Below are 16,829 nucleotides of genomic sequence, written 5' to 3'. Positions count from 1 at the left end.
TGCTCTTTAATTACGCCATGCTCTTTAATCTCACATGTATATCATACCAAACTTAATATTTCGTTGTTTCCTTTCCTAAGTTAATGATGTTATGACGGACGTGGTTTCACATGCCCATTTGCATGGACATATACTTTTTCTCTTTTGATTATTGTTTTTTTTTCTCTAATTCAATAAGCTTAGGCATGTTTGTTCGTTAAGTACGGCAATAATTTCATGATGATTCTCGTAATTTGGTATGAGCACATAGTCGTAAGAGCACTTGAATACGTAAGTTCGCCCATGAACACACGGTAAGGTTAACTAAATCTCCGCGATATGACCTAATATGTGTTTAAAACAGCAAACAATATCCAACAAACGAATAAATTGTCAAACATAGTATGTGCACTGATGTGGCTCTGTAATTTCTGTTTGAAAAGTTTCTTAAATATGCAAAATGAGAAAGCACGCATAAGAGCGAGTTTCACAGATGTCAGACTGTGTGTTTCAGAGTTTATTTACAGGTCCTACTGGCCTCTTCACGAGGTTACGGTAGCCCGACCTGCCCCTGTGACCTCTCAGGGGAAAAAGATTAATTTTAGAGTCAAAGTAGGTCAAATTTACCCCGGCTTCCCGGGTATTCGCCAAATACTTTAATTTTTAAAAGAGTTCGTTGCATGTTGGCCAATGAGACCTTAATGTGCTATCTACCTAAAGGTGGTGATGAGGTGCGGATCCCGCCGAGTGTCCCTCACATTACTAATGTACAAGACACTCAACGCGACCCACATCCCAACATCACCCGGTACGTAAGACCCGGAACACACACACGTATCGCTCTCACACCCCCACTCTTTACGGGTGGCGCGTATGAGAGCGCCACGCCCGTGTGTTCCGGGTTCCTTGGTGGTGATCTGTGTATGGGTGTGTATAGTGTGTGGTATGTGATTGTTGTGCATTTGTCTGGAGCGGAAGAGGAGGTGTCTGTCGGTTATTTACGGTCGTCGGTCAGTCGTGAAGGGTTGTATATTGTTGCGGCTATTATGCTGTTTATATACCATAGTCGCTACAACGTTTACAAATGGCAGGTTCGAAATAATTCGATTTCTTTACACTCATGATCGCGTTGTTCTTTACACTCATGATCGCGTTGAAAGTTAATTATACACGTTTAAATTCGCAATTTATTTACTGAAGCACGACAAATGTTAAATACAATACAGAAAATGCATAGTTGTTTCATTGATCTATAAATATATAACGGATTGAATATAACTGATTTAAAAATTAACGTTTCCAAACTATTATTAAATCTTTTCTTAGAATATGCTGTCCTATTTATAGCTGAGCTTCCTATACCTTTATCAATGATAATCAGCGAGGTATGCCGATTAGAAAAATCGAGCTATCTCAATCAGACTGGCTCGGTCTTTTACATAGGTCGCCATTGTGAATAATTTTTTCATGGTATGATAACTTAGCCGAGCTGCTTCGCAGCATCGTCAAAAACTGACTTGTAAAATGCGATTCCGCAAATAATTTTACGTTTTAACAAAAAGGGAAAACTAATGGTGTATTTCACACACTGACAAGGTTATGTTCACTAACTGATAAAATGTCAAAAACTCAATGTATTATGTTCAAATGGGAAATAAAACGTTGCATTAAATAGCAAGCCATTTCATCTAATGGTTTTCTTTATTTAATTATTAAAGAGAAATTGCAATGATATTATGATTATATTATTTAGCCTAAACTTATTTTCAGTCATGTAAACTTGTTCTTTAGTGTGCTAGAAAATACATTTAATGATATTTTGCAAGAATACGAAAATATTTGAAATAGTCTCTGTAAGATACAATTTATCTTAGTCGTTTCAACATCGCATCAAACAATATTATACAAGTCAATCATTTCTTACGTTTTTATTCAATAAAACTGTGCTTGGTGCTGTTGGACAAAAATTGTCTTTATAAAAAATGCGATATGTTATTTATTTAGGAAATCAAACTAACGAAAACGTTATATATAAGCCCAGTTTTCTCAGAACAAAAACATATATGTACTCCATCACCAAGAGCTTAGCAGGATTGTTTGCCAAGCCATAGAGGCCAGTAAGGGACAAAAATGGAGAATAAATAACGGATGACGAAGGGCAGAAGAAGATATGGATTGAGCACTTTCAGGAGTTAATAAACAGGCCAGCTCATGCAAACCCAACGGAGAATCCGCCAGCTACAAGCGATCTGTCAATCAGGTAAAGCAATTTAACAAAGGAAAAGATCAGCAGCGCCATCAAGCAATTAAAGAATGGCAAATCTGCAAAATATGACAGCATACCTGCAGAAGCACTTAAGGCTGACGTGTAGACCAGTGTGGAGCTATTTCACCCGCTCTTCAGCAAGATATTGGAAGAAGAAGAAATTCCATCAGAGTGGAAAGATGGTTAACTAATCAAGCTTCCCAAGAAAGGCGACCTCAGTTCCTACTCCAACTACCGAGGAATCACACTGTTATTAATCCGAGGAAAGGTGTTTAATAACATCCTACTGAACCGCATAAAAGACGCGGTAGACCAGCATCTCCGTGACCAACAAGCAGGCTTTCGAAAGGAGAGATCGTGCATCGATCAGATTGCAACCCTGCGCATCATTCTGGAACAATCCAAGGATTGGAATTCCGTCGTTGTATGTCAACTTCATTGACTATGAAACGGCGTTCGACAGCGTTGACCGGGAGTCATTCTGGAGACTTCTGAGACACTACGGAGTGACAGGAAAGATCACCATCAGGAAGTTTAATGAAGTAATAACCTGCAGAATCGTTCATGGCAGACAGCTCACGGACGCCTTTGAAGTGAGAACCGGAGTGCTGCTTCCTGTCACCTTTCCTGTTCCTGCTGGCCATAGACTGGGTAATGAAGACATCGAAGGAGCAGAAGCGGAATGGAATTCAGTGAACTCTCTGGAAACATTTGGAAGACCTCGACTTTGCTGATGATCTGGTCTTCTCTCCCACACCCAACAACAGATGCAGGAACAGACAAACATGGTAGCGGACAACTCAGCTAGACTGGACCTCCCCGACAACAGAGCGAAGAGCAAGGTGTTCAGGACCAACGCATCCAACAACAAACCCATCACAGTCCAAGGCGAGGCGCTGGAGGAGGTGGGCAGCTTCATATATCTCGGCAGCATTCTGGACAACCAGGGATCAACTGATGCAGATGTCAGAACCCGCATCGGTAAAGCACGAGCAGCCTTCCATCAGCTGAAGAACATCTGTGGAGCCAGCGATATGGCATAACCACCAAGATTAGGCTCTTCAATACCATCGTTAACCCACTACTCCTCTATGGAGAAGAGTCCTGGAGAATCACTGTCACCACCATAACGAAAAAACAGGTCTTCATCAACACCTACTTCAGGAAGATCCTCAAGATCCGCTGCCCAGGCAAGATCTCCAACGAAGAATTATGGAGAAGAACAAAGCAGCAGCCAGTTGAAGAAGGCATCCTTCAGAGACCTTGGCGGTGGATAGGTCACACCCTTCGCAAGCCTGCATCCAATATGACAAGACAATCCCTCACATGGAATCCCAATGAAAAAGGAAGAGAGGGCAGCCTAGAAGCACCTGGCGCCGGGACCTGGATGCAGATGCAAAGCAAATTGGCCAAACATGGAGGCAGTTGCAGATACTCGCCCAGATCCGAGACGTCGGGAGGAAGCTGGCTGGCGACCTAAGTCCCAGATGAGACCACAGGCAGGGATGAGATGTTACATCGTGTCAGATACACACAAAACGCGATTTAAATGAGAATTTCGGTAAGTTACGCAGAGCGGATACCGAAAACCCCCATTATTTTACATACATGCTTGATATACCGGTCATTCATAACTAACATTGCTAATGTTTCGGTAAGTTACGCAGAGCGGATACCGAAAACCCCCATTATTTTACATACATTCCTGATATACCGGTCATTCATAGCTAACATTGCTAATGTGCTTATGTGACGTTTATCAATCGCCACGATTGAGAATGCCAAAACAAATAAGTGCGGCGATTTTCTGGCATAGATTTATGTTCTATAACAAGGATTTCGGTAACTATACCCATTGAAGCTGCAACTCGCATTTGTCAAGATCGCGTTCCGGCTTTGGAATTTGTATACATTAAACGCCCCAAATTTATCATTATGGATAGCATATGTCATTGTTATGAAAACCCCATTGACACCGTTAAGAAATAGTTTTCATGTCTTGCAATATTTTCACAAATACTGGGTCAACTATAAAAAAATAACAGATCCACAACTCGCGTGACCCACTGGACATCGATCAGACCGGATCTAAGACTGAAATCTTCACGGAGTAAAGGGCATTTTCCCTGCAAAGTTCACGGACCTCGATACCATAATTCAATAAAACGTACTTAAAAAACATTCTTACCGTGATTGCCGTTGCATTATGCATCAAATCTAACTGTCCAGCGCCGTTTGAAAACTTTGTTTACATACATTTCAACTAACTGACATTTTAAAAATACGAGTGATTTCATTGGTCTAATGCGAAGGTGTGTCTTTACGTTTGGAGATTTCATTCATGAATCCTGTCTGATCCCCGTCAAGTAGGTCACACGAATTGTGTATCGTTTTATTTCTAAAAATATGGCCAAGCATGTGTAGAAATATAACAAGATATATACATTTCCAGAAAGGAAAATCATTTCTGCGTTCAATAAGACCGGGTTCATGAAAATCGCTACGAAATTGATGAAGTAATGGCGGTTCAAAGTGATGCACCCTGTTTTCGGGTGATTTCGAGTTGAATACCTTGTTATATATATATATATATATATATATATTTGATACATGTAGTGATTTTTTTTCTGAAAAGTTGATTTTTCGTTATAATATGATCATTTATCATTCAAAATGATGTTTTCACTAATTAATATCATAGCCACACGCTAACCACCTGTGATTATGCCTAGTTATCGACAATGAACCTTTGTTTTACATTGTGTGCGAACTACTGGGTGGGGTAACGATGTGAAGCAATATTACCAACTGACCAACCATCTAAAAAGTGGTGATCCGAGAATAGCGGTCACTCGTCAACAACGGTCACTTTTGTCATTCCCTTGCCTGACCGCTGTTCTCAGTTTTGACTGTGTTAAAGACATCTTAATTCTGTTCGAGTTGTGTTGCCTGTCAACACGTCTGATTGTTTACGTTGCGATGGTTACCTGATTGTGTCTTCAGCGCTCTCAGTAGAGGCTATATGTGTATCTACGTCAATGAAAATATTTCCGTAGATAATCGACAAAGCAGGCTTTTAAATACAAATAAACTAAGCAAGAAATTATTGCAACATGTTTTAACTGTTAAATATTTCCAGTGGGGATTTATTCATACTTTATGGAGTGGGAAACAAAGCCTTTTGGAACGAGAGCTATGTATAATCTCGGGATGTTTAACTTCGTGGTTCGCATACAAAGTTACCGACATGAATTAGTATTGTGACTTTTACACATGTTAAGCATCATGCAAGTTTTGTCGCCAAAATGAAAATCAAGCCTCACTACAAACAACATGCATAAGCACACAATCAAGTTGAGAAGCGACTCATTACGACGTTATTGCCATAACGATGTGTGTTGGTCACTTAACAACCGCAAATAGGGCGGCATTTTTAAATTTAAATGTGGTCATTCGCTGTAGTCAAGTGTGCTGGTCGTCCTGCTATCGCAGTGGTTGGTACAAGCGCTTCTTACCTAAGCAATCCCCGTTCAATCCCCGCTCCTATCGCATGAGAGCCTAGTTGGCGGTCATAATACCAGGTTTACCCATTACACCACCAGACTACGTCACATTTGAATGTATTTCGATAAACAATAAAATAGCTAGGATATGTTGAACTTCACTAAAAAACGTCCCGACCTTTGTGAGTATGTAAGAGTGTTGGGCCACACAATGCGTCGTCACATAGTGCAGCCTCAGCGCGGAAACACATAATAAACTCCAAAATACAAACACGTACGCACGCACAAACACACACACATACACACACACGCACACAAACGCGAGCGCGTACGCACAAAATAGATTCTGAGTTAATTTCAGCCTTTTGCAAATACATAAATATAATGTCGTTTTACAAATAAATCAACGACTGCTAGGAAGAAATATTGACCTCGTTTCAAACGTTACTTAAATATCGGTTTTAGTATTGATAGATATTTGCCAAAACTGGTTAAGAGAAGGGTTCCCTATTCACTATGCTTTGAAACACGATATTTCGTACTTTAGTAAAGGGAGATTAGTATGTGTTATTTGACAGACGTCACAATAAAGTTTTGTCCCTTAGGCTAAGCATTGATTTGTAACCGTAAATGACGCGCGCGTGCAAGTTGCAGGCAAGTTATTGAGGCGCGTATGTTTAGAGTTAAAATAGATGCAAGTTGAAAACATGCATGGTAACACGTTTTTCTTGTTTACGTATTGTTTGCGTGTAAGATCTTCACATACAATAATAATGAGGCGCTCGTAACGATAGATAGGGTTTACAGTCAACTCGTACCTAAGTCAACTCGCACGTTGTTTGGTCAACTCGCACGGAAGTCAACTCGTACCTAAGTCAACTCGTACCTTATTCAATCTATTGATGTGTTAATGGGTTCTAGATAAGTTATTTATGCATAAACACAAATGGGAAAAACTTTCAGAGTTTAGTGCAATACTTTTTATTGTTTTCACAAAATATTTTTACACCATAGGCACAATTATAACAAACATTTACATAAGTAAAAGATGTATTCATGGTTTTTACTTTTTGTTTCAATATTTAAAAAACATGTATTTTAACAAATATTTGTATGCACATGGTTTTTATTTTTGATTTCAATATTTACACACATTATCAAATCTTTACAATATGCACACACGGATACACATATATTTTTATTTTTATTACAATATTTACACACTTTATAAAAGCTTTACAAGTTGCAAACAATGAGACATACTTCTATGTTTTTTAACTTTTTTTATTTATTTTTTTACATTTTAATTTCATTTCAATATTTACATGATATTTACATTGTATTTTAATACATGTTTTCAAGCTCAGGGCTTGTATTTTGTGCTCATCTGTTTAAGCGGGGCTGTTGCTGAGACTTTGCTCCGCCTGATAGGGAGTCAGTTGAAGATGGCAGCAAAGTACTGGTTTTGGGTAATGCCTACAATGACAAAACATTAACCCCTGTAACTGTTAAGAACATTCAAACCATTGCAGGAATAGCAATACTGCGTTCATTAACAAATAGTTAGACATATAAACGGTGTATATATGATGTACATACATAAATTTAAATAAGTTGTACGATAAAATGATAAATTTTACAATAATCAAATGTGCATTGTAGTCAATACTTTAATAACATTGTCCAACATTATTAATATTAGAACATGTGTTAAAGCGGCCGTCCAAAAGATTTTGGCATGTATTGAAGCTTGTCATTAAATGCTTTATATTGATAGATTTAAATATTTGAACTAAAAAATCTCCTGTAAAAAAAACAAGAATACAATTTTAAAAAATGAAAAAAAGTAAACCTAAACAGGGCTCGAACCACTGACCCCTTGATTCCTGGAGTAAAAAGCCTCCCGTCTAGACCACTTTACCATCCATGCTCATAGACGGTGTGGATGTATTTTATAGCTATATAAGCAATCCTCGTAGTTTCCCAAAATATAGTTTTGCGTTGATACTACGCTTTATCTGTTGGACGGACCCTTGAAAGTTCTACATTAATTAATTAAATATTAAATTGTATTGCATTACTAGTTAAAATTTCTTTAAAGTATTTTGTTAAAGACACTATTTCTGTAGTTACCTTCTATGAAATATTAAGTATATCATGAAACGCATGGTACTTAACGGATTCGCATGTTCTGTGCTGCCATTTTTGGCAACTATCGCATTCAATAGCTTGCTGCCTTGGACCTACACTACTTGAACACAATATACACCGATAATACATACAAAAATTACGCATACATGTATTCACTTATACGCATGGAGTCCGTAGCCCAGATATGTGGATAATGATAACCTATTCTTAACTTAGTCGATTAGTACAACTTTAATTGATGAATGTTTGGCCATTTTAATTATTGTTCATTGTGTTTAACACCTTTCACACCTCTAACACACAGACATATAACCTGTGAAAAACACCAACCACAAGTGTAAAAGAGACATATCTATGATTTATACCTATAAACTACTAATTAACTACTGATATTATTTCAGCAGCTGAAACATAATAGTGCAAGATGTAATTAAATTGGCTGAAAAAAATCTTATGGATATATAATCAATGAAATGAAAGTACATGTATATTGTGTTTGAAATAAGATTTGAGAAAACACACACTGAACAAAATGTGTTGTAGTATATATAAAATATTATAGAATATAAAATAGACAAAGAATAAATATTAATATTCCCATTTATATAAGCAGTCTACAAATGGGTGCGTTTGTCAAACCCATTTCAACTTGATAATATTCCAAACAAGCAAAGGATCTGTTTAAAATTTCTATGAAGGTCACATTTAAAACCAGTTTTGGATTGGGATAAATTACAGCCTTATTTACTAGGCTTGTGATATATTCATATTGTTGTATTTTGTAAACAAATACTTATAAATTGAGAATTTAACTGTTTTCTGTATTATATTTTCTAACCTTCAATTTTTAGACCTAAATAGAGAAATGAACTTAATGTTGAAATTTCTTTAAAAAATTGTACTGTTTATTTATTTTTTTTATTGAGAACATACATCTACATATCATTCGTGTTTTTTACTCATCTTTTCATTTTCAAGAAATTTGCAATGATGATCTATTTAATTCTGAAGATAAAGGAACGTATTTGCAAAGATTTTAATTTTACTAATAAATTGCATTAATTGTTTTTGAATTGTTTTTGAAAAAACGCCCATTTTCTATTTTAACTTTAAAGTTATCTTTTCAGAAAAATTTCTGACATGTTAAAGCCTTAGAGGATTCATATTAATTTCAAATGTAGTGACTTTAGGAGATTAAATGTATGCTCTTAAGACAAAGTCTTTCTTCAAATACAAGACATTGACGCCATTCCTTGAAAGTTTTCAAACATATGCCGGTGACCCAGGTGACAAAAATACAATATAGCAAAAGATAATATATAAAATTCCAGTTGTGATCGCCGTCGCCATATTTAAGATAAAACTTCGGAAATGTTGCCCACAATTAAGTCTATTGTTGAAGTTGGCACACATGAGGGTATTGTTTACACAAACATTTATTAGGACTGATATAGAGAAATAGGTCTTACAACGAAATGCCATTTCCTCCATGGTGATGTAGGGAAGTTCTTTTATCTTAAATGTATTGTTAAAACTTATGTTTGCTTTTCGAGAGTCGCGATTCAATACTTAAAATCTTTTGTTTTGCTAAAGATAATCGCACAAAGGTCCATGTTTGGTTTTCTGATATCAGTTTTGTTAATACCATTGTATGCCATTGTTAAAAGTGTTTGTTATAATATAAGATATGAAAATTGGTTTTGATTTGGACATCAGCCTCGAGTGTTGACTCTGAGGCCCAACATTAAGTTATTCAAGTCAATTTAACAAGTGCAGGGGATTAGGCGGAAAAAAACTCGGTCTCGGTCAGTGTCCTTAACGGGATTATAATAGTGTTGACTCTAAGGTAGGGAAAACATTGTTGTATAGGTCTAATGTATCACAGGTCGACATAGGTCTTACTTAGGGTTCTTACAATCTTTTAACTACTGGGGCTTCATAAAAGTAAAAGGTTTCAAGTTGTTTGAAAATCTCAATCCTCTGTCACATTTTTAGTGGGTTTGTTTGAAAAAAATCTCTAGAAAGACGCCTGTCGTGGTTTGAATGGCCTACGAAACCTGTTGAATGTGCGCATTTAAAAGCATCAGTTGTTCAGCATTTACACAGTTTGATCATTCACTTTAAAACAGAGAATATCACTACTGCTAGTACAGAAAATAAAAAACAAATGTATGAATAGCATTGGAAGAGTGTTGCCAGATTAATTATGATGTTTGGCATGTGTCATAGCATTATCATGTACATACCTACATTCTACATCAGCTGACATTGGAAACATTCTAAATTGAAAATATGCTAAATCATATTAAATGTTATATATGGTAACCAATTTTGTTGTTTTTTAAAGGGGCCTTTTCACAGATTTTGGCATGTATTGTAGTTTGTCATTAAATGCTTTATATTGATAAATGTTAACATTGGGTCTAAAAATCTCCAGTAAAAAAACAATAATACAATTGAAGAATTTAAAAAAGTAACCCCCCGATGGGGCTCGAACCACTGACCCCTGGAGCCATGGAGCAAAAGTCCAATGCTTTATCCACTAGACCATATTCTGCTCTCATAACATGTTGACAGTGTTTTTTACTTTATATATGCAATTCTTGTAGTTTAAAAAAATACAACAACAGAATTCTCCAAATTATTCAATCGTTTCGCGATGCAACGCTTTATAATTTTCAGGTTTTGAAATCGTCAAAAGATGCACATAATGGATATTTTAGAGCATGGTAATTGTTCTGTATTACTGTTTCCTCACAAATATCATAACTTCAAGGAAAATTTGAAAATTTGAAACAATTTTTTTCAAATTTGTCAATTATCCAAAGCGTGAAAAGGCCCCTTTAATTATGAAACTACAAAATACCTTAAATGGGCAATACCAAATTAATGTTTTTTTATTATACAGGATTTCATTTTTTGATTCGTCAGTTGATTAGAATGTTTGTACATTGTATTTTTTCATGTCAACATAATTGCTATTACCTGTTTGATGAGGAATCTATATTTAATAATGTAAATGTAGAAAAAGAAACCAATCTCTGTATTTATAAGTTTCATTTATGTATTAGACACAAGTGTCAACCTATTCATATCACTTTATTAAAAAGTCAATTTTGTGATTTGAAAAGATATTACGAACATGTCATTTGTATGCAAATTTATTTTCGTGCGCTGAATTTTAAATTATATGGATTAGGAACTCAACAATACAGCGCAACAAGTAGCTATCAAATAATGTCAAAAAATAGATTTAATAACAAAAATCAATTCATCTTTTGTGCAGGTTTTCAGAAGAAGAAATGTTTTTATGTATTAATGCTATTGTGAACAATTATTGAATGTTAAATTTGTCATAATTCCCCAATAGATCTGATTGTGAGCAATTGATATGAAATTTAATTGAAAGTATTTTAGTCCCATTTATGATGGAGACAGACTAAGAGGAGATTATAGAATGCTTCATGAGCCATATTCCCTGAAGTGTGAGAAATAAATACTGGTTATTGTGGAAAGTGAATGGCTGGCCATCTTCCCTCTAAGCAGAGATAATGAAGCATGCTAATCCAATGAAGACACAGGCCCTGTTCCTCTTTATGGCCGTTATGGAGGTTGTTGTTCTTCTTCTTCTTTTGTTGGTTAGGGTTGGTTGATTTTGTTTATCCAATGGTAACACAGCTTGACAGTTTGTTGGTAGATGGGTGGGTGGACGCGTTATTGAAAACGGTTATATTATTTGAGAGCTCACACCAGCGCCCATTATGCGTTAATTCAAATCATTGGCTTATATTGCCATACGCTATCGTCCAAAGTCAGTAATTATTGTTTCCTTTGATCTTTGCATTCTTTTCTTCCAAATGATAATGATTATCATCATTATAATAGCAGTCATCATTGTTTGCAGCAGAAGTATAGACAGCAGCATGGTTGTCATTATCAGCAGCATCACTGTGACCATCTGTGTCATCATTATCAGCAGCATCACTGTGACCATCTGTGTCATCATTATCAGTAGCATCACTGTGACCATCTGTGTCATCATTATCAGCAACATAACTGTGACCATCTGTGTCATCATCAGCAACATCACTGTGACCATCTGTGTCATAATTATCAGCAACATCACTGTGACCATCTGTGTCATCATTATCAGTAGCATCACTGTGACCATCTGTGTCATCATTATCAGCAGCATCACTGTGACCATCATTCTGTGTCATCATTATCAGCAGCATCACTGTGACCATCTGTGTCATCATTATCAGTAGCATCACTGTGACCATCTGTGTCATCATTATCAGCAGCATCACTGTGACCATCTGTGTCATCATTATCAGCAACATCACTGTGACCATCTGTGTCATCATTATCAGTAGCATCACTGTGACCATCTGTGTCATCATTATCAGTAGCATCACTGTGACCATCTGTGTCATCATTATCAGCAACATCACTGTGACCATCTGTGTCATCATTATCAGCAACATCACTGTGACCATCTGTGTCATCATTATCAGCAACATCACTATGACCATCTGTGTCATCATTATCAGTAGCATCACTGTGACCATCTGTGTCATCATTATCAGCAGCATCACTGTGACCATCATTCTGTGTCATCATTATCAGCAGCAGTCCCATCACCACCATTACAATCATCATAATCAATCTGAGAAGTCTTTATGGAGCATTTCATATAATGCAAAGAATCATATAACATTTTCCTATATTGTATTGGGTTAAAGCCCTGTTCTTTATGTTCGGATTTTGATCACTGGTGTTTTAATTGAAATGAATTCAAATGAAGAGTGTCATATCGCATCTTTCTTGTTTATGCCTACAGTTCAAGTTGGACAAGGATCTTTTATTAAAGTTTGCCTACCGCTTTTATGTGACAAGGATCTTTTTTTTACTATGTCTATAGTTTTTGTAGGACAAGACTATTTCTAAGTATGCCTACAGTTTTTGTGGGATAAGGATCACTGTTAGTCTGCCTAATGTTCTTGTAGGTAAAAGATCTATGTATGGCCAGTGTTGTTGTTATATGGAGATCTTTCTATGTATGCCCAAGACAAGGCTAGGACTATGGATCTAGCTGTGATACAATCTGGTATGGTTGTTGTAGGCCAGTCGCAGGTATGAGGCATGGAAGCATTGAATTCACGGAACTGTTAAAGTTTCCCTTACAGTTCTTTGCATTGAGAAGAATCAAGATGATATGCCTACAAATAGGCAGTAAGTCTTATGCGTAACTATGTGATATGCCTACAAATAGGCAGTAAGTCTTATGCGTAACTATGTGATATGCCTACAAATAGGCAGTAAGTCTTATGCGTAACTATGTGATATGCCTACAAATAGGCAGTATGTGATATGCCTACAAATAGGCAGTAAGTCTTATACGTAACTACAGTCAATCTTGTATTTAGAGACCACTAAAGGGAGTAACCAAAAGTGGTCTCTTAATAAAATGGTCTTTAAATTAAAAAAAGGCCATTTGTGATGAATGCGATCCTTTGATTTTAAATCCAGATATCGGATTATCTCCTTTTGACACACCGATTTCTGCTTTTGTAATCAAATGAATCTAAATATAAATAAAATGAATAAAACAATTTTTTACTTAAAATAAGTTGTGTTTGTTCTCTCTAATTCTAAATACAACGTAAATGGTTTGCACGGAGAATGGGTTTTTTTCCGACTCCAAACTCATTCGCGATTAAATGTACGTGCACTTTTACTCTTCTACACTTCCAATACCCAAATTTTCTCATTTAACGTTAATACTTTTCGTTTTGACATTTTAATTTCTGCATGTAAGCTTCTATACATCTGACTCGATTATGGTACATAGGGAAATCAATAAAACACCTTGATTTAAAACTAAATAAACACGCCTGATTTGAAAATTTGCTAACACAAACTAATAAGCATAATAACAATTACATTTTTTAATAAACCGATTCCGCTACATGTTACTGATTAATAGTTTATTTTTTACACCTCTCGAGAACACTGTGAAAATATTTGTAGCGTCGGCGCATTTTTCTCCAATTAAATCGGCGATCAAATTTGTCACTTAACGTCCCAGATAGTAAACTCTTTAACCCGTAGACTGTTGGCAATACCTCACTGTATTATTCAACACCAAAAATTGATACGCAGTCAGCATTAACACCGGTCAGAACCGGTCATCGAGACAAAGGAAATGGCCGGTGTGAAATTAAAACAAAGATGAGATCGTTCATGTTATCGGCTTAGATAAACAATCAACACTGATTTGTACCTGAACGGTCAACAGATTTACCAATTTTACCTTAAAGCGGTCGCTTAATTCAAGACTCGGGCATCAAAATACACTAAAATCGGCGGTCGCTGGTCGCGTGAGACAAAAGTCACTTAATACAATATGAAAATTTAGTTGAAACGCTCGGGCGGGATTTAAAGTGATCGCATAAGACAAAAGTCGCTTAATTCAAGTGGTCGCAAGCACAAGATGCACTGTATGTGATATGCCTACAAATAGACAGTAAGTCTTGTGCATAACTATGTGATATGCCTACAAATAGGCAGTAAGACTTATGCTTAACTATGTGATGCCTACAAATAGGTAGTAAGTCTTATGCGTAACTATGTGATATGCCTACGAATAGGCAGTAAGTCTTATGCGTAACTATGTGATATGCCTACAAATAGGCAGTAAGTCTTATGCGTAACTATGTGATATGCCTGCAAATAGGCAGTAAGTCTTATGCCTAACTATGTGATATGCCTACAAATAGCTTTGTATTGTCATGCTTCACTATAATCCAATATAATTTAGCCTCATCATGATGACTTGTGTACATTTTTAGAATAAGCCCATGAACCCATCAGCCAATCAAATTTGAGCTTACAAACGGACGACATAAGCTAGAAATGAAGACAATGGTAACCAGATAGGCACAAACACAGGCCATCTGGACCTGTGTCGGAAGCAATAATTAAGAATCATTGAGCATGTAAATCGATAGAAACAGAGAACCTACACTTGCGAGCAGCAATAATTAAGAATCATTAAGCATGTAAATCGATAGAAACAGAGAACCTAAACTTGCGCACCCATTCTTATAAGTCATCATCGTAATTTCCACAAAAGTTTTTAACAGCCTTTAGACATTAATGATCGATTTTCTTATTTAGCAATTGACCAAAACTTTTTATCGACTGGTTTGCAGCCGAAATATAAAGCATTTACTGCATGTTAAAATGTTAAACTTTAAACAGGTCGTCACATAAACTTGCAGAAGATGTGAAAAAGGCACCATCAGGGTGGCAGCCATTTTTCCAAACAAACCAGGTTTGCAGCAAATGGCAAATATAACAAGAGTTCTGATTGGTTGATGCCATTATTCTAAAAATAAATGTTGGTCAAGCAGTATTTTTCTGCTGCAGCAGAAAAAAATGCTGCTTGGGCAGGAATTTGCTGCTTCCAGACCAGTAAATTCTTGCTGGACCAGCATCTAGATGCTGCTCGAGCAGCATTTTTTTCTGCTGCAGCAGAAGTTCAAGTTTCAACCCCTTTGGTGTGCCATATGTTAGTGGGTAGTAATGACAGTTGTAGCAGACACTTAACCCTTTCAGTGCGGGAACCGAATTTTAAAGGCCTTTGCAAACAGTTTGGATCCTGATGAGACGCCACAGAACGTGGCGTCTCATCAGGATCCAAACTGTTTGCTATTCTGATAGTATTCTTTGAAAAAATCGAAGAAAATGCTAATTTTAGAAATTCTGCAGACGACATTTTAGCAGACGACAAATTTCCCAGCATGCAAAGGGTTAAGCTGCAGCAGCATAGCAGTCGTTACAGAGTACATACCAAAATGTACGCTAACTTAATTTAGTATTTTATGTTGGAATGTATCACCATTAATCATAATGATATGGAATGCCTCAATAATGCAGATTTTACTATAATGCTGCTTAGATTTACCTTCTTATTAAAAAATAATTATGACATAATGACAACGGAAATATTTTGGGAAGTTAAAAACTGTTAAAGAACTTAACAATAAATAAAGTTTACCAAGATGCTATAATAATCACACAGATGTCAGTAAATTTGTGTTCATGATTAACCACACGCACCCATGATTATTTGCTTCACAAAAATCATGACAGTGTAACTACGGTTTAATGTTTCTATGTAACTTTAAGTATTATGTTTTAAAATTGAATTTGTGCGGCTCTGAAACATTTTGAATCAAAGGAAATTGAAACAATGATGAAATATAGGCTTGATTAGCAGCTGTAAACAATGTCATAAATATGATAAATAAATCGGGTGCATTACAATGATATTTAATAATGGTATAGCAATCCTAAACTAGTTCCTTTTAGATTGTTTGTTGATTTACTGATCATTAAAACCTCAAATAGCTTTTAGACGCCTAAATGAGGCAGTTAAAAGATGATTTGCTATTATTATGATATGAGGTATGTTATGTTATCATAGAATCACTTACCCGTGACAGAACAATTGTAAATAGTGAAATTTACAAGTGCATGGAAGCATAAAGTAAGCTGTCCATGGGATTTAAGAGTAGAGTAGAAATTTAAACAAATAAAACATGAATTTGGAGCACTAATAAGGTAAAACTAGTTTGTATTTTCACCTTTTTTCATTTAAAGTAAAGTAACAAAAAAAACAATGTCTGTCACACGTTTAGGGCTTCAAATAAAGATTCTTATGATGTAATTGTAAGAGAGCATAAAGTTTAATTTAAATTGCCTTCATTAAAAAAATTGAAACCAATGTATATATGATGCTTATTCAGTTGCCATAGTCAATCTAATAAGTGGCATTTTTCGGCGGAGCCAAATGTATAAGCCAGCTTTTCACCTTACCTGACCTTTGTAAGCGTCCAATAATATTCAAAAAAAAATTCCCG

At 36.0% G+C, this 16,829-nt stretch overlaps 2 protein-coding genes across 5 annotated transcripts in view; one reads left to right on the top strand and one right to left on the bottom strand.

The window, feature by feature from the left end:
- The first annotated feature begins 6,364 nt into the window (after window positions 1–6,364).
- The window catches only part of LOC127832026 (transcription factor Sox-13-like), a 169,559-nt gene continuing 159,094 nt past the window's right edge, over window positions 6,365–16,829 (top strand). For 2 of the 4 annotated variants that reach the window (XM_052357239.1, XM_052357188.1), the window contains exons 1-2: window positions 6,365–6,462; window positions 7,145–7,217. The gene's annotated coding sequence lies outside the window, so the exon portion shown is untranslated. Of the gene's footprint in view, window positions 6,463–7,144; window positions 7,218–9,556; window positions 9,746–16,435; window positions 16,531–16,829 lie in introns of those variants that run through there. The other 2 variants (XM_052357215.1, XM_052357222.1) reach the window with 2 other exon arrangements.
- On the bottom strand, window positions 12,106–12,549 carry LOC127877679 (dentin sialophosphoprotein-like). Its single transcript, XM_052423825.1, has one exon. It carries the CDS (start codon window positions 12,547–12,549, stop codon window positions 12,106–12,108), a length of 444 nt encoding a protein of 147 aa, XP_052279785.1.

This window comes from Dreissena polymorpha, chromosome 1, assembly GCF_020536995.1.
Source record: "Dreissena polymorpha isolate Duluth1 chromosome 1, UMN_Dpol_1.0, whole genome shotgun sequence".
NCBI classification, from domain to species: Eukaryota; Metazoa; Mollusca; class Bivalvia; order Myida; family Dreissenidae; genus Dreissena; species Dreissena polymorpha.
The sequence above is the reverse complement of the archived record's forward strand: the minus strand, read 5'-3'. Positions and strand labels throughout refer to the sequence as shown.